General features: G+C 41.3%; 1 protein-coding gene across 1 annotated transcript in view; it reads right to left on the bottom strand.

The window, feature by feature from the left end:
• Positions 1-4446, bottom strand: part of ANTXR1 (anthrax toxin receptor 1) — a 275920-nt gene extending 271474 nt beyond the window's left edge. Inside the window, exon 1 of the mRNA XM_012646428.1 lies at positions 3925-4446. Coding sequence (XP_012501882.1) covers positions 3925-4076 — 152 coding nt within the window. The 5' untranslated portion in view covers positions 4077-4446. The remainder of the gene's footprint in view (positions 1-3924) is intronic.
• Between the last annotated feature and the right edge of the window lie 14917 nt (positions 4447-19363).

Genomic DNA, 19363 nt, shown 5'->3' on the forward strand with positions numbered 1-19363 from the left:
ATAAAGCCTCGCGCAGCCCAGTCCACTAGCCCAGTCACCAAAGCCGCTAATAATGCCCTATTGTGTTACTGTGGTATTTTCTAGGTTATCATTATGAAGTCTTTGCTCCTGGTTGAGAAAACATGACATTCCATTAAATGTATAATCTGGGTTCCCTCCAGGCCAGAGATGTATCCTGCTTAAAGCTGAAATGAGATGAGATTTAATGTCACGGAAAAGAACCAGTCGCATGGGGAAAGGGAGTCGCAATGGTGGGGAGAAGAATGGTGGATCCTGTCCCCTGTGAGCCCTTGGTTTCAGCCTGTAGACAGTGTCTTGCCAGCCAAAGGATCTTAGAAGCCCAAGGAAAAAACAAGTCAGCATTCTTTCCCTTTCCACTATGCTGTGGTTGGGTGCTGGACAGCACTGTTTGAGGAAGTTCTTTCTAGGATAGAAGATCATGTCTTTAGAGACCACCCAGGGGTCTGTTTGCCATCTCTGCCTTTTGGCCGATCCCCCAGCTCTGGCCTCAGAAAACTCATAAATTAGCCTGGATCAAGATGGCAAGCTGGAGGTATGCACACTGTCATACCAAGTGGTAGCAAGTTTTTAATTCAGCACAAAAGTATCCACCTCTTCAAGCAACAGGAAAACTAAAGGAAGTCAGAGGCACCCACCTGAATGTAAAGGTAAATACCTGTAAAGGTCTCCTAACTATTTTTTTCCTGGAGCATTTTCTGGGTCTTCAATGTGCTTCGAAGGATCCTGTGGTACATTTAGAAATTTACTCCAGGATTAAATACAAAAGCAATGGCATCCTTTGTAACAGTGAGGGGCTTGGAACTTAGCATGATGGTTGGAGACCCTCTCTACACTTGACATAATTTTTTAAAAACTGAAAATAACTTATTTTTGTTGAATATAAAAATAATATATATTCTTTACAGAAAAATTTGAAAATTCAGTAAAAGGTAAAAACAGAATTTAAAAATCTGATCTTCTAGAAAGAACTACTATTAGCACATTGGGTAAATACATACATGTGTGTGCTTAACCTTTTTCAAAGGTGGAATCACAATGCGTACAATGTTTGGTAACTTCACCTAAAAGCATGTTGTAAACATTACATATTTCTCCTAAATCGTTTATAAGCATGAATAATGCATGATACATACTAAATACTATGCATATATTATGCCTTACTTAGTAAATCTCCTATTGTTGAACACATAATTTTCAGCTTTCATAAACGGCACTGCCATGAGCATGCAGGTAGGTATATCTTTGTGACTGTTTGGATTTTTTCTTTAGGACATGGAATTGCTAGATGGAAAGGCAGACACTTCATTTTTTACAAGCATTTGACACATGTTGCCAAATTATCTTGTCTGCTCTATCCAATATAGTAGCCACATGTGGCTATTTAAGTTTAATTAAACTTTAATAAGATAAAAAATTCATGTCCTTAATCACTCTAGTCACATTTCAAGTGCTCAACAGTCACACATGGCTAGTAGCTACTGTACTGGACAGCACAGATACAGAACATTTCTGTCATCCTAGAAAGTTCTACTGGACAGCGCAAGTCTAGAAAGACTATACCAATTTATACTTTCCCTCGTAAGATATGAAAATGACTACTTCCCACAAATTGTCCAATACCAAATATTGTAATTCTTTAAAAATCTTTGCCAACTTAATAAAAATAATATTGTTTGATTTTTTTCATTTCTTCGATTACTAGTGAACTTTTTTATTCTTTTATTGACTTACATATATACTTTTGTGAATTATGCAGTAAGGCTATTTTCTATAGGGCTTTTTTTTTTACTGCTTTTTATATATTAAAATCAATCTTTAGGGAGTGACTTATGTTACAAAAGTTACTGTAACTTCTTGTATTAATGGCATTTTTTTTTACCTACAGAAGTGTAAAACTTTAATCAAATCTTTTTATTTTCCTTTATGGTTTCTGCTTATACTGTTTTAAAAGCTCTAAACCTAAGATTATAGTTATATTCATCAATTATCTTCTTGTTTTTTGACCATTTTATTTTAAACATTTAGATTTTCAGTCTTTCTGGAATTTATTTTGGTGTGTGGTATAAAGTATTAATCTAACCTTTCTCTTTCTTCATGTTATCAACAACCTGTCCAAGAACTATTTTTTTAAATAATGGATTTATTACCTCCTAATTTGAAATTCTACTCAAAGCTTATATGTACTTGGATCTATATGCACTTGTTTTTCTAGATTTTTCTTTTCTGTCCACCTATTATTTGGCTTTTACCGTCCTGTTTTTATTAATTTGCCTTATAATACATTTTAATATTTGGAGAAAAAGCATTTCTTCATTATTCTTTTCCAAAAATATTTTGGGTTTTTTTACCTGCTTTTTCTCTAAGACAAGCCTAGAATCATTTTGTTAAATTCCTATCACCAAAACAAATTCTCTCAGAACTTTGACTGAAAGTTTAATTCAGTTTATAAATTAATTTGAGGAGAACTGGTTATCCCCACAGTACTGAGTCATTCCATTGAGGGACAGGGTGTTTCTGTCCATTTTTTCTTTTTCCCATCTGTCCTTTGGAACTGGTTTTTTTAAAAGCACGCATGATGGGCATCTCTAACTCTTTTCAGACACTATCTCTGAGTCTGTGAGCTGGTGCCCCCAGTCACTAGAATTAACAAAAGAAATTCCATTTTCTTAGCATTGGAGTATATTTTCAGTATCCACCTTCTCATAAATCTGCAAAAAAAAAAAAAAAAAAAGAGAGAGAGATCTCACTTTTCATCCAAAGAATCTGGAGTTCAAAACAGCCTTTACGGAAAAATCAAACTCCAGAGGCAACTGCAAAGCACATTTGGTGTCTAGCTGGCCAGCTTATTTTGCAGGACTCTTTTTCCAACTCCCAAATACTTTCCAGTCTGTGAAATCCATCTCTCCACCACTGCAACAGCAAGCGCCTCTCCTGGCACTGGGGAGCTCACACAGATTTAATGAGCATGGATCTTCTACCAGGAGCTTTTCATCGCTGAAGCTGGTTTTTAGGAGATAGCATGAAGCTTCCTTGAATGACTGTGGCTTGGCAAATCTTTGGGGATTTGGCAAGTGTTTTATTGGTCAGAGTTCAGCTCTCCCTTGAGCAAATCCTGAAGCCTAACCACTATCCATCTTTGTAAAGGAACCAGGGTTCCTGCACCTCCCTGGTAGCCCACCAGTCAAATGGCCAAAAGCTGTATTCCCCTACATCTGGGTTTCTCAAGCCAAAGGGGAGGAGCCTTTGGCGGCGTCTGGAGGCATTTTGGGGTGTCACCACTAAAGGGGAAGGGGAAGGAGTGTTGCTGGCATTAAATGGGTAGAGGCCAGGGATGCTGCTAAACATCCTACAACGCACAGGACAGTCTCCACAACAAAGAACCACCAAGCTGAAATCTCAGTATTGCCGAGGTTGACAAATCCTGCCTTATATTTTTACCAACTACCCAGTCAAAGCATGCATTATAGTATTAGAAACAAAGGCGATGCTTTCTGTGGAACAGCGTTTTTAAAAATGAGACAATTGACTTTAAAATGCCCACGCTTCTTGCTTTAGAAGTGCCTGCAAGTTCTGCCTCTAGTAAAGCAAGCCTTTCTCACCAAATGGGAAGGATTCACGGAAACTTAGTAAGTCAATAGCATCCTTCAAGTCCTTCGCACGCTCCGCCGTCACAGAAAACACAGCAGAAAAGAAGTTCGTCCCCCCAAACAAACCCCGTCGCCTGCCCTGCGGGCTCGGGCAGCGGAGGATGGGAGGAGCGCTCTCCAACAAAGGCGCAGCGCTCGCCGCAGCCGCCTCCCCGGAGATGCGAGCCTGTCCCAGCGCGACCCCGCCAGCAGCCCGGCCCGCGGAGAGCGCATCACCTCCAGCTCAGCCCGGGGTGGAACAGCTCGCGGCACTTACTTGTCCAAAATGAAGTACAGGTCAAATCCCCCGTAGCAGGCTGGACCCCCGTCCTCCCTGCGTCCCCCTTGCCCGGCGCAGATGAGCACGAGAGCGGCCAAAGAGAGCCACTGGAAGCCAGCGCCGACGGCTTTCTGCTCCGCCGGGGCCATGACCCGCAGCGCGGGGAGAGGCAGGGTCCTCTCCTTCCCACGCTCCGCGAACTCGCCGCGACCCTCAGGGACGCGCCATCCGAGGGCCCCTCCTCTCGGGTCCTTTATTCCCCCTCGCTCCCTTGAAACTCCCCGGAAGCGATTGTCTGGAGGAGTTCAAGGTTTTCCCTCTGGTTTCCGCTTCGATTCTGTTTCTAGGTTTCGGGTTTCAAGAATCCCAATACTGTACTCCGCGTTTTTAAAGGGGCTGCTCCGGGCTCGGGCCGCTGGGCCGCTCCCGAGACCGCGCCGAGATTTTGCAATGGAAGCAGTTCCGTCCTGGCTGTTCTTTGTCCCAGATCTTAAATATTATGGGGTGGGATTTCAAATTGTTCTTGCTTGGGGGAGTGCTTCGCCTTTCCTCCCTCCTCTCTGCCCCCCTTTCCCATTTTCACGGGGAAGAAAGTTCAAAGGGCGCCACCTTGTGGCCAGAGACAGCGGAAGCGCGCTTCGCGTCCGCGGGCGAGTGGCCCGGGCGGGGACACCTCCAGGCTTCGGCTGTGAATCCCCTTTCCCTTATCATTTTCTTGTAAGCTGTGCATGTTTTCGTACTCCTTCCTTGTTCTCACGCACCTTCCCTTCCTTTTTCCATGACCACTTCTCCCTTCTCTCTAGCGTTTTAATCCCTTCTCTTCCTTGCCATCCTCCATCTGCTGATACGGTCCCTATAAACATTCGGTGAAAACTTATTTCCTCTACGCACGGTGGCTGTGACCCCGGACTGGGACCTTTGCAAACAAGCCATTGTGCAAATTAAGTAGGGAAAAACGGGGCCTTTGTGATCTGAATCATCCGAGTGACCTTACATAGTCTTAGCGCAGATCATAAAACAGACTGTTGGGAGTCCAGTCTGAAAGCAGCACAAACAGTCCCGCAGAGCGTGATACTTCGGGCTGCTCTGAGGACGGAACAGCTGAGCCTTCTAGATTGCTGTCGTCTCCATATTTTGGAGATTCTGTGATAACAGTTCTTCTTTTCAGCCTGTGAACTTTGACTTTTCCTTTCTGCCTTTGATTTGGAACAGAGGAAGTAAATAGCCTACAAGAGTATAGATGGTCCAGGCAGTTTGTGACTGCTGGTAAATCGGAGAATCTTCTTTGGAGTGGCTTCTGAGCCCCAGTTCCAGATGGGACCACAGTTCTAGTCCTCCATGTCTTCCACTCTAGGAGTCCTCAATGCACACTGCAGCTCCATTCTGGGCGATTCTTCCTCCAGACACATGTCTTGCCCTCCACTTGTGAGCCTCAAAGACCCTTACACCTCAGTGTGAGCATCCATCATAGTTTTCCCCCAACACGTGCACCATGGAATCCTAGTGTCTTGGAATGCTCCGCTGATCAACAATCGTATTGTCAAATCAGTCTTGGAGATTCATAATGCATTCACTTGGGCGCCTCCAAAATGAACCCCACCCCCACCCCTGTGTCCCTCACCTCCTGATTTGCACACCTCTCCCACATTGAATAAGACTGACCTGTAAGTAATTAATAAGACGCTGTCTGATTTCTGAGGCTAGACCACAAGCAATATTGGATCAGTCACTCTGGGGGAGCCCAGTGCCACATCGTGAGAGCACTCAAGCAGCCCATAGGAGTTTGTGTGGCAAGAAACTGAGATCCTCTGCTAGTGTCAACATTTGCCAGCCATGTGAGCGACCCATTTTGGAGGTAGATCCTCCAGCTCCTGTGAAGCCTTCAGAGGACTGCAGCCCTGGCTGCCACCTTGACTGCAACCTCACAAGAGACCCCAAATCAGAATCACTCAGCTAAGCCATACCCTGATTCCTGACCCACAAAAATTACAAGATAACGTGTATTAGTCTTTTAAACCCCTAATTTTTGGGGAAATTTGTTATGCAATAATAGATAACTAATAAATGCCTATTATCACATTAAAGCTGTGAGAATTTCTGTAGGAAAAAAATTGTTTAACTATGTTTCCCAGACTGGACCATGAAAATGTTCTTTTCAGATAATACCTATTATACCCGTACTTTGGGATACGGCTCTCAGGAAAAAATGATTGAGGGGGAGATGAAGATTTTAATCTTAAAATACTCTAATCTATCCAAGTCTCCCTCTTTCATACCTTCTTGCCCCTCTTCAAAGGATTGAAAACCCATTCTGGCCCCATTGCAGCTCTGTGACAAGAAAGAAATCTATAGAAATTATATGGGTAAAGGAAGGCAGGAAAACCAGGGACCTTAGGGAAGAAAAGGAATGTGAGGTAGGACAATATGGTAGAGAGCATGTTTATGGGATTGGCAAGGAATAGGAAAAGGGCTGAATGTAGAAAGGGGGTTGAGGGGCAGGAAGAATCAGAGAGGCTTTAAGAATGTTTTCCCTTGTCCTCATGCTTGCAGGGCCCTCTGAGGTTGTTTAGAGTTTGAGTGACAGAGGAATGTCTTGAGAGCTTTACAGGCAAAAGAGTTTAGTGCCAAATTCCCTTGGGAATAGAAGGAAAAGCCCACGGGGAGGGGGTGGAGCAAGATGGCTGAATAGAAACCTCCAGCAATTGTCCCTTCTCAGGAACTCCTAATTCAACAACTGTCCAAGCACCTTCCAATGAACCAAAAATCAGGTGAATGATCATACTACCTGGATTTAACATTACGTCAAAGAAAGGGGCACTGAAGAGGGCAGGAAAGACAGTCTTGCATTGCCTATGCCACCCCTGCCCCATCCCTAGGCAGTGCCGCATCACCACACTGGGTGGAGAGAGAACCTCTGCCTGGGGGAAGGAGAGTGAAGTGATTGTGGGGTTTTGAATTGAAACTTAGGGCCTCGCTGGCACAGAACACAGCACAGGGTGGAATTCTGCTGTTGCCCATGGAGGAAGCATTTTGACTAGCTCAGCCAGAGGGAAATTCTCTGCCTGGCAGCCCGAGTTACTGCGAGCCCCACCACGGGCAGAAAAAGAGCAGCCTGGGGCCTGGACTAAATTTGCAAGGCAGTCAGGCCACAAGGGCTGCAGTCCTTGGGCAATTCCTGTGGCACAATTCCTGTGGCTGTTCTGGCTCAGAATCAGTGGACTTGGGGTGCACATGACCCAGTGAGACACCAGCACCTGCTGCCAAGTCAGTGCCTGTGTCACCCCTCCCCCAACTCCAGGCAGCATGGCTCAGCGAGAGTCTTCTTCCACTGGAGAGAAAAGGGAAGAGCTCAGAGGACTTCGTTTGGCAACTTGGGTACCAACTCAGCCACAGTAAAATAAAGTACCAAGCAGACTCTTGAGGCCCCTGAATCCAGGCCATAGTTCCTGGACAGTGTTTCTGGACCCACCGTGGGCCAGAAAAAAACATGCTACCTTGAAGGGAAGGACCAAGTCTTGGTAGGATTCACCACCTGCTGACTAAAGAGCCCTTGGATTTTGAATAAACATCAGAGGTAGCCAGGCAACAGTCACCACTGGCTTTGGGTGAGAATGGGGTGGCTTCGGGTGTGACCTGGAGCAGGTGGCCACGAGGGAGTGTTCACATCACTCCTCCCCCAACTTCAGCAGCCCAGCATAGAGAGTGAGAGAATAGAATGAGAGACTTTGCCTGGTAATCCAGGGAATTCTCTCGTGTCTTACCCAAGCTCACCAAGGTGGTACCACCAGGAGTTTGCAAGAGTCATAGCATTACTGGGCTTGGGTCATCCCTAGTGCTGATGAAGCTGCAGGGACCAGAGACTTAGACCACAACAGTAATTCCATTTGAGTATCTGGAAAGCCTTCTCAAGAAGGATGAGTTCAAACAAGCCCCGACTGTGAAGATTAAAATAAATACCTAACTCTTTAATGCCCAGACATTGATGAACATCCACAAGCCTCAAAAACATCCAGAAAGACATGACCCCACCAAACAAACTAAATAAGGTATCAGTGACCAATCTTGGAGTGATGGAAATGGGTGACCTTTCAGACGAAGAATTCAAAATAGCTGTCCTGAAGAAGCTCAGTGAACTTCAAAACAACACAGAGAAGGAATTCAGAAGCCTATCAGAGAAATTTAACAAAGAGATTGAAACAATAAAAAAGAAATCAAGCAGAAATTCTAGAGCTTAATAATTTAATTGACAAACTGAGAAATGCATTAGAATCTCTCAATGGCAGAGTTGACCAAGAAGAGAGAATTAGTGAGCTTGAAAGTAGGCTATTTGAAAATACACAGTCAGAAGAGAAAAAAGAAAAAAAGAATAAATAATAATGAAATATGCCTTCGGGATCTAGAAAATAGCCTCAAAAGAACAAATTTAAGATTTACTGGCCTTAAAGAGGAGGTAGAAAGAAAGATTGGAGTAGAAAGTTTATTCAAAGAAATAGTAAAAGAGAATTTTCCAAATCTAGAGAAAGATATCTATTCAGATACAAGAAGGTCATAGAACACCAAGCAGATTTAACACAAACAAAGCTATCTCGAGGCATTAAATAATTAAACTCCCAAAGGTCTTGGATAAAGAAAAGGTCCTAAGGGAAGAAAGAAAAAAATAACATACAAAAGAGTTCCAATATGTCTGGCAGCAGACTTCTCAGTGGAAACCTTACAGGCCAGCAGAGAGTGGCATGACATATTCCAAGTGCTGAAGGAAAAAATCTTTAATCCTGCAATATTATATCCTACAAAAATATTCTTCAAAGGAGAAATAAAGACTTTTCAAGAAAAACAAAAGCTGAAGGATTTTTATCAACACTAGACCTGTCCTACAAGAAATGCTAAAAGAAGTTCTTCAATCTGAAAGAAAAGGATATTAATGAACAATAAGAAATCTTCTGAAGGTATATGACTCACTGGATACAGTAAGTATACAAATACAGAATACTCTATTGCTGTAATTGTGGTGCATAACCCACTTATATCTTGAGTAAGAAGACTAAAAGACAAACCTGTCAAAAATAACAACAACTTTTTGAGAGATAGTATAAAAAGATATGGATGGAAACAACAAAAATTTAAAAAGAGGGCCAGGGGATGGAGTTAGAAGGTAGAATTTCTATTAGCTTTCTCTTTGCTTGTTTGTTTGTAAGCAGAGCTGTCATATGTTTAAAATAATTGGTTATAAAATGTTTATTGCAAGCCTCATGGTAACCTCAAATCAAAAAACCTATAACAGATACGCAAAGAATGAAAAAAAAATTAAAACACACTGCTAGAGAAAACCACTTTTAACAAAGGAAGACAGGAAGGAAAGAAGAAAGAAAGAGAGGACCACAAAACCACCAGAAATCAAATGACAACACGGCAGTAGGAGACCGTTGGAGACCTCAACAGTCCACTTTCAGCATTGGACAGATGATTCAGACAGAAAGTCAACAATGAAACATTGGACTTAATCTGCACTATAGACCAAATGGACCTAACAGAATATTTCATCCAACAGCTGCAGGATTCATGTTCTTCTCCTCAGCTCATGGATCATTCTCAAAGATAGACCATATGTTAGGCCACAAAACAAGTCTCAGAAAATTCAAGAGAATTGAAATGATACCAAGTATTTTCTCTGACACAATGGAATAAAACTAGAAATCAATAACAAGAAGAACATTGGAAAATATACAAACACATGGGAATTAAACAATATGCTCCTGAATGACCAGTGGGTCAATGAAGAGATTAAGAAGGAAATTAAAAAATTTCTCATAACAATGGAAATGAAAACACAACATATCAAAACCTATGACATACAGCAAAAAAAGTAGTAAGAGGAAAGTTGATAGCAATAAATGCCTATATAAAAAAAGTAGAAAAGCTTCGAATAAACAACCTAACTATGCATCTCAAAGAATTAGAAAAACAAGAACAAACCAAACCCAAAATTAGTAGAAGGAAAAAAATATTAAATATTAGACCAGAAATAAATGAAGTTAAAAAACAAAAAAAATACAAAAGATCATTGAAACAAAAAGTTGCTTTTTTGAAAAGATAAACAAAATAGGCAAAAGAATTTAGGAAGTTAGCCTGGGAGGGAATCAGGAGGTGTTCTGATAGAACTCGTCAAAGTTAGAGACACCATTAGCCAAGATAGGTGAGGGCACAGCTCCCAGAGGGGGAGGATATTCCATGTGAAACAAATATTTGAGTGTCCCAGCTGCCTTTGCCTTTCATCCAAGATTCTAGAAAGAGGTCTATTAATACAAGTTGACCATCTCTTGATCTTAAAATGGCTCTACCCTTCTCTCCCTCTAGCCCAAGGAAATCCATTCCAGGGGGCTTCTTCTACCTAGAGGGTTTTGTGCCAGCCTCACTCACTGTAGGGAGGTGTCCCCCAAACATTCCCAAGAAGCAAACTTGATGTAAAGTTATGGAGATATGGTTATTCTCAGGCAAGACTGAACAAGGAAAAAGATGTCCATATTCCACAACAATGGTTAATGAAGTCCTTTGTGTGATCCTAGCATGTTAGCTCCGTGGGAGAGGAGACATTGTCAGGTGCCCTAAACTGGCAACAGCTTTTGCCTTTGGTTGTTCGGATGTAGTAGCCTCATAATTAGTGCATGTAGAGAAATGGGAGAGATGGGTCTGACACTGGAGGTTAGAGGAGGACTTGGGGAGAATCTTGATGGTTTCCTGCTATCATTTCCTAGATTAGTTTCATGACTCAGAGACATCTAAACATCAAGATACCCTTGTCCAAATGTTACCATCCTCTTGAGGTAATTCTCAATGTTCTGGTTGGACTGGGAATGTCCTGGTTCCTAATCCCTTCCAAGGACACCAGTGTTCTGGAAGAGATTGATCAGTCTTCCCAAGGTCCAAAGAGATAGATACATGAGGTGTGGAAGGAACTCTTCTGTCTCAAACTCAAGTCAGTGGAAGAACGATACACATGGTGATGTCCAGACTATGGATAGGTATTTCTGGGGTTGCAGAAGTACAGGAGAAAATTAACCAGGCACGTGGGAGCATTTAAATATTAATAGTAACCTGGAAGCCAAGGTAGGGGAGACTTTCTTGGAGAATGAAGTAGTCAGCAGTGCCACATGCTGTGGAAGTCAGCGGGATAAGCCCTGAGAAAACCCCACTGATTTGGCATGAGTGTCACTGTGTCACCCAGGAGCTTTCCAGTGCAGTAAGCAAAGGGATGGTAGATTGCACTGGGTTACTAGGAAGGAGAAAGCTCTCTTTCAAGAAGATACGGAAGTAAGGGGATAACTTGTGAGTGTTCAAATATTTTATTCGCTGCAAGGAAGAATCCAAGATATTTAAGGATACCAGGAATTGCAGGTCCCTTTTCTTCCAAAAGATTGGAGAATTTGACTGGATTTAGCATCCCCAGGCTTGACTGGCCCTTGGGATTAGCCCTGCATTCCTTTTTTTTTTTGAGACAGAGTCTCACTCTGTTGCCTGGGCTAGAGTGCCGTGGAGTCAGCTTAGCTCACAGCAACCTCAAACTCCTGGGCTCAAGCGATCCTCCTGCCTCGGCCTCCCGAGTAGCTGGGGCTACAGGCACGTGCCACCATGCCTGGCTAATTTTTTTCTATATATATTTTTTAATTGTCCAGCTAATTTGTTTCTATTTTTAGTAGAGACGGGGTCTCGCTCTTGCTCAGGCTGGTCTCGAACTCCTGAGCTCAAATGATCCACCCGCCTTGGCCTCCCAGAGTGCTAGGATTACAGGCGTGAGCCACCGCGCCTGGCCAGCCCTGCATTCTAATCACTGTTCTTGCTGAATTTACTAGGCTTCCTTCTTTTTAAAAAATTTTTTTTTAAAGTTTTTAATTTTTTGTAGAGACAAAGTCTTGCTATATTGCTCAGGCTGGTCTTGAACTTCTGGCCTCAAGTGATCCTCCTGCCTCAGCCTCCCAAAGCACTGGGATTACAGGTGTGAGCCACCACACCAGCCTTTCTTCTCTGAGATGGTGCCTGCCTATCTATCAGCCTCTGGGTGACTCACTCTCCCTTACTTGCCCCTACCCTCCAACACATGTGAGTGAGCCCCTTTTGTCAAGCTGTCAAACACAAAATTTACTGTACTGATAACCTTCCAAGACTCTTATCGGGTACCTAAGTGCCATTTGTCTGAATTCTTGAAAAAGGTTCTGGAAAAGGTTCCAGATAACCCAGATTATCCAAGAAAATTTGGGGAATTTTTTCCTTAGAAAAGAAATATTTGCCACAATATGGAAAAATCAGATACTTTCCGCTAAATTTTGTGTCAATCAAGTAGGTCCAATTTTTGCCAGGCTCTTGGAGGTCCCACTGGTACCTAGGACTACCATCTGCAAAAAAAATTAAGTGAGTATTCCCAGAAGCAATTTATCATCTGGAACAACAAAGTTTCTAAAGAATCTGAATCAGCTGAGTTTTGGCTTCAGTGATAGGAAAAACAAAGTTACTAGTAATAAAGTTAAGCCCAGAGGCAGAACCACAGGCTAGAGCAAGATTCCCAAATGGTGTCCTATAGGCGAGACCATCCATGACCTTAGCTCAGAGATGGCCAAAGCCTTGTGGAAGCAGCATCCCACTGATACCCTACCCAAAGCCTAGCCAAATCTACCTTAAAAATAAATTCAGTCCAGTACATCCCTTGATTCAATTTAGGGCAATCCAAAACCCATCCCAAAGCCCTGTTAGCAGCTACTCCAATACAGAGATAAAATCCATTCAACCCAGGCCCCAACACAACTCTAACTAATCCAGAGCCCTGTAGAAAAAATGAGCCCATTTCATATATCAGTGTCAGTCCGGAGATAGATCCTGTTTAATCTGGTTCATAACTCAGTTCAGCTAAGGCCACACACCATCCCAGTGCATCCTAAGTCACAGCCAGGCTTTCTGAAGAACACATTCTTACAAGAACCTAGTCAAGAGAATAATCTATAATTCTTATAAAATCCATCTCAGATCCTCAAAAGGACCTAAAGCTTTCCTGAACAATAAGTTCATGTCATCTACAGCAGAGACCAGGCTAATCCAACTCAGAACTCAGACAAGAGCTGAAATGGACCAATACAGTCCAGGGGCCTGACAAGCCCAGAGATTACAAATGGCCAATGAAAGCTTGCATTAGACGAATTGAGGCCAGCATGAAGCTAAACACAAGACCATTTCGGCCCAGTCCTGCCCAGTTCTGCTCAACTCTGGCAAAATTAAGCATATTTAGGACTAGGGTCTTATTTGGAGACATCAGACCAATTTACAACTGAAGATACTAGGAAAAATCTACACAGAACTGTCAAGTCTAAAACCCCTTAGATGCTTCTGCTAATGGCCACCATCTAAGTCCCATGCCAGAGGGACTAGTGGTTCTCAAAGTGTGTGAGCACTTGTGTGTACCTGGGAGTGTGGGAAGGGCACTGTAAAGGTGGGGGCAAGGAGGTGTGCTCACTCTGGAATAACCAGTGGGGCTTTTTCAAGGTACATATATCTGTAGAATATCGGAAATGGGTGTGGGGTTTAAGGGACATATATAGTTCAATAAGTGGCCAATTTTGTTTCCTTCCTTCCCTAATGCCCTCTTCCTCTCTGATAAAACCTACTGAAATAGGAAGAATTAATAGCAATTCCCATACACTGAGCACTAGGCAGGACAGCACACTGATTAATAGTATGATCTCACATCAGCCTATTTGGGACAAAGCACAGCTCTGCCAGTACTAACTGGGTGATTTGCAAGTTGCTTGAGCTGTCTATTCCACAACTTCCTAACTGCAAAATAGGGATGATAATATTACCTACCACACTGGGCAGTTGTGCAGTTTCAATGAGATAGCATATGCCATGTGTGGCCCTCAGGAAGCACACAGTAGATGTTGGCTTTTATTGTCATTGTGGGATTCTGGGAAATTGCATGTGAATTTCTTGTAGAGATGAGAAAAACAAATTTAGGAGAATCACTTTCAGAGCGGTTTACCAGTGAACCAAAGCTGTTTCTCTACTATGGACATTCACATGATCAACTTTGAGGAATGCAAAGATAAATATTCTAGCTCAGCCAGGAACTACTGGGAGTTGGTGGTTTCCTAGGATGCATGAAGAAAACAAATAGAAAACATGCTTTGGGGATATCAATAATCTATTGGCAGCAATGCTGTTTTGGCCAGCCAAGAATGCTAGATAGCTAAACTCTAATGAAATGTCTGAGTGCATTATAATAACCAGTGATGCTTCTTTCTGATATTGGTTTTTGAGATCTAGGGATCCATAGAAAAGATCCATTATTATTCCTCCTCATTAACTTATTCACTCATTCAAAAATAGTTTTTGGATATATATTATATGGCAGGCCTTGTGTTTACACTGAAGATACAAAAATGAATATAACCTGGACCTTAACTGAGTTTAGCTGGGAGACAGAAATGCATAAATAGGTATAGGTATAACAATGTGGTTAGCCTATCTTTTAGAGCAAACTCAACATGTCTCTTCTATTACAGTGTGCCAATTCCAAGGGAAATTAGTTCTGACGTAATGCAATTCTCAGTTATGCACCGTTGGACCACAGCTCATTGGGATGACTTGTTCCAGGAGATGAATGAATTAAGGCATGATAAATGTCTCTTCCTACTAGTCATGAGATAATCTGTCACTAAGAAGATTAAAAAGTGATCAGGAAGGAGCCCATGACAACAAGATCAGATCTGGGGTAATTATACTCCACTCTGAGTGAAAGGGACCCCCAGATTACATGTCCCTACTCATAATCCATCTTGGCTTACCAGGGCACAGAAGGGCTTGGAGGCAGAGCTGTAGCTAGTGACAAGTTATGCATTTACCTGTTAAGTATTAACTCTTTAGGGGACAGCTTGGGAGCAGTCAGAACTGGGTTAGCTTTCTGGGACAGGTTTTCAGGTTGAAATGAATGGATGTCCCAGATGGGTGTCTAAGAAGTGGGCTTATCCTGGAACCTCATATATAAAAGCATTTGTCCTTACTGTAACCATAGTAATGAATAAATTGTATGTCATCCTGTATGTCCCCTGGGATAGGGATTGATTCCTGAAGCTAGAGCAGAGCAGACTCCTCCCAAAATAGGCAGAGCTCAAGGTAGGGGAAATGTTGCTAGCCAGGTTTTATTTTCTTCTCCATGATATTTCTCATCAACAGTTGAGGACTGACCTGCTATGCTGTCTTAATCATAGCCATAAATTTAGATACTTAAATTATGAATTTAACCCAAAGAAAGTAGTGGAGTCAATCAATAAACACAAAAAGAAGACCAAGGGCCCCTAAAACATAGGGGAATTATTGGGTTGAAACAGAGGATGAAATGAAATGATTAGAAACCCAAGAGCCAACATGGAAGAAATAAAGGCCCATGCCCAGAATACTGTCCTCTAGAAATCAGATTTTCTCAGAGGCAGTAGAAAACCTCAGGTGGTAGATAAGAAGGCTTTTTAATTTGCTATCTGAACAGAAAACTATGAAATAGAAGTATGGGGGTAGTTCATTAAAACTTAGTAAGCAATGGAGTCAGCTTAAAGCACAGTGTTTAATCATAAAGTCAATTCGGGAACTGTGGGAAAGAGAAATAAAAGGAAAAAAGCACATCCAAATCCAGTAAACAGTAATACTCTATGTATCTATATACTATAATATGTAGTAGACATTTTTGAAATACTTTTCCCACATTTTGATAGTTCCCTATAAATCATATTCTACTAACATACAATGAAAACAACTACATCTTCTAGTCTTCATTGCTGCTGGAGTTCAGATATATGAATTGCAGTCCTACCATACATCTTTAGTTGGCTTACTTTCTCCCTCTCTAAGATGTCTCTTTATATCTTTTCCCCAAAACTTCCAATATATTCTCCTTTGCTCTTAATTAATACTACTGCTTTACTGCAAAATTATAATCCAAAAGACACTTATATGAATTTTACAGTCAGGAGCAATGCCTATGTTGAAGAGGTCTGGAAGTCACGCATATAAGGGTTGAAGCTATGGTTGTGCTTAAATACCACCTTGGGCTAAGTGAAGAAAATAATAAGAAATGAGGTCCAAGGGTGGAACCCAGGGGAATATCAACATCTTCACGGAACTTGACAGAGAAAGAGGAAATAAGATGATAAACAAGGCATTTTTAGAAGGGAACAGTCATGAATACCAACTGGGGTAGAGAGGTCAAGAAGAGAAGAACTGAAAATGGTCCGTTAGGTCTAACAACCAAGAGGTCTTCAGTGATCTTCATGAAAGGAGCCTAGTGGAAATGTGGGAAAAGAATTTATATTGCAATGAACAGAAAAATGTATAGGGCATCCAGGTAAAGACGGTGGACGGAACACGCCCATTTAAGTTTGCTCTCTCTCAGTATCTCCCTAAAACCAAAGTGTGGGAAGTTGACAACAGCAACGAATCCACAAGGATGGGATAAGGAGGAAGAGGGAATAACGCCAACACAAATCTAAAAGCTGGAAAGCCGCATCTAAGCTGACAGTGAGAAAAGTGACGAAACACCCCAGTCCGCATTGCAAACTCTCTGGTACTGAGGGGTAAAGCATGGGATGACTTGCTAAAACAAGGAAGGTGACTTGAAGGCTGTTGAAAAAGCAGTTAGAGCCCCAGAAACCCTCTGAGTTGTCACTCTTCCTCAACCTCAGCATAAGATTGGAATATTATTCTCTGATAATCATAAAGCAAGGTTTTCTGGACTGGGGGATGCCAGGCATAGCTAAGGCCATCAGTGTCCTACTGAAAATAGGGGAGTTATGGGACTGGAGGAATACTGTATACTGAATCCTTTGACCTTCAGCCCTATTCCCTCACCGGGCTTCCAGAGTGCTGGCAGCCAGAACTTTACCTTCCAGGCAGAAGATTGAAATGTTTTCTACTGGGAATTTGTCACTGCAAAAAGAAAACCCTTAAGATACTAACATCAAGGCTTTCTTAATGACTGATTTGGCCCAATCACTCTGACGAGAAACCTAAAGAAGACAAACTCTGCCAACAAACTGAGAGCTTCTAATCAGCTTTTCAGTTCCCACTCTTAGACGTGAGCAGAGAAGCAAGAATGAGCACACATTTACAGAAAGACCGGGTTATAAAAGATGGAGAAAAAAAGAAAACACACAGAGAAAAGCACGTAGAGGTAACAGAGACTATGTTGGAAGAAGATCTCCTACCCCAGATTGCTATTTTCAGAGTGTTAAGAGAAGATATTTCAACCACAAAATAAGAAGACAATGCTGGGAAAAAGGAACATTCAGAGAATAAAAGAACTGTTAGAAATTATAGTAGAAGAGTGTAATTTTTAAAAAATAACTAAATAATTGGAGAGTAAGCTTGAAAACATTTTTTCAGGAAGTAAAATAAAAAAAGACAATGCAATGAAAAAGACAAGGGAAAAAAAATAAGTAAAATAATGGATGAATGCAGGAGGTCCAACATCTGAATAATAGAATCACAGAACGGAAGGACAAAGAAAATACAGGGAAGAAATCATCTCAAAGAAAATTTCCTAGAATGAAGGACATGATTATTCTTCTGAGTACTTAGAAAAAAAGGCTAAAAATAGAACTGATCCAAGCTCATTATTAAATTTCAGAACATTTGGGACAGAGAGAAGGTATTTTTTAAGATTCTAGAGGGAAAAATTGGGTCACACATGGAGGCTGAGGAACCAGAATGGCCTTGGACTCTTCAACAGCAACACTTGAAGCCAACATACTGAAGCTTTCAAACTTCTGAAGGAAAATTATTGACAATCCAGAATTCTATACACAGCCCAATTATCAATAAAACGTCAGAATAGAATAAGACATGTTCGGACATGCAAGGTCTCAAAAAATTTACCAGCTGTGCATACTTTCTCAAGGTGACGTTGGAGGAGACCCACCAAAATGAAAGAGGAAAGCAAGCAAGGAAGACACTGGACCAAGAATATAGAGAACCCAACTGTGATGGTTAATTTTATGTTTCAGCGTGGCTAGGCTATGGTGGCCAGTTGTTTGCTCAAACAGCAGAGTAGATGTTACTGTGAAGGTGTTTTTTATTTTATTGTATTTTTTTAGCTGTGATTAATATTTAAATCAGTAAACTTTGAGTAAAGCAGTTACACTTCATCATGTGGGAGGGCCTCATCTTTATTATTCAAGGCCTTGAGAGAAAAGACCAAGGTTTCTTGAAAAAGAAGGATTTCTGCCTCCAGGTGCCTTGAAACTTAAGACTGCACTGTCAACTCCCCTTAGTCTCCAGCCTGCTGGCCTGCTCTGCAGACTTTGGACTTGCCAATCCCTACAACTGCATTAGCCAATTCCTTAAAAGAAATAAATATCTCTCTCTCTCTCTCGTTCTCTGTACGTATATATACATATACATATGTATGTATATATATGCGTATATGTATATATACACACACTCTTCTGTTTCTCTGGAAAACCCTGACTAATGCACCAACTCAGGAGAAAGGCAAAGGGAATCCTTAGGGTGACAGCAAAGGGCTGTCGCAAGATGATAGCTGTGTAGGTGGTTTGGAGAACAGCGAGTCCAGACAGAAGGAGAATGAAGAGTTTTGAAAACGTTCTGTCAAGGGAAAAAATAAATAAATTAATAGCTACTTTGATGACATTCAAGAGCTAAATCTCACTTCTAAAATAGAAAGTCAGTGGATAATACCTGACACTGATAAATCAAAATATATCAGTGTAAGCATATCATTTAGAAACATAGCAATGTGTAAATAACAGAAGAATTAGTTAAAATATTCAAAAGGGTATGGAACAAGGAGAACAGTGGGGCAGGAAATGGGAGCATTTTGTTATAAGACTTTAAGACACTGATCTTTAAACAGTGTGCATTTGTTATTTGGAGTAACAATTTACGACAATTTTTAAAATGAGAGTCTCCAGATTTTTCCAAAAATTCTGCTAAGAAATCCTGCTAAGCTGTTTCATCCTATTGAGCTATTAGCACAATGGAATGCCAGGTCATCTTTAAAAGTGACAATCATGTCAACTAGGTATCAATAGACATCAATACACAGAGATGTTTATAAAATAATGTTGAAAAATGAAAAAAGTTGAAAAATAGAGTACAGAATAATTTATAAGCATTGAAAGTAGCACTAAAAATCATATTTATATATTTAATATAATACATTGCCTTCAATATTTATAAATTACTCTGTGCTTTGTTTATTTATATACAACACACAGTCACACACACACACACCAATAATCATTATTGAAATGTAAAAAGGTGCCCAACATTAGGATTATTTAAAAAGTCTGGATCAGTAACAAAATTATATACCATGTAGCCATCACAAATAAAACACATGAAGACTGTAAACCATGAGCAAGTGTTCATGTGCATTATTACATGA

Source organism: Propithecus coquereli, unplaced genomic scaffold (genome assembly GCF_000956105.1).
Source record: "Propithecus coquereli isolate 6110/MARCELLA unplaced genomic scaffold, Pcoq_1.0 Scaffold243, whole genome shotgun sequence".
NCBI classification, from domain to species: domain Eukaryota; kingdom Metazoa; phylum Chordata; class Mammalia; order Primates; family Indriidae; genus Propithecus; species Propithecus coquereli.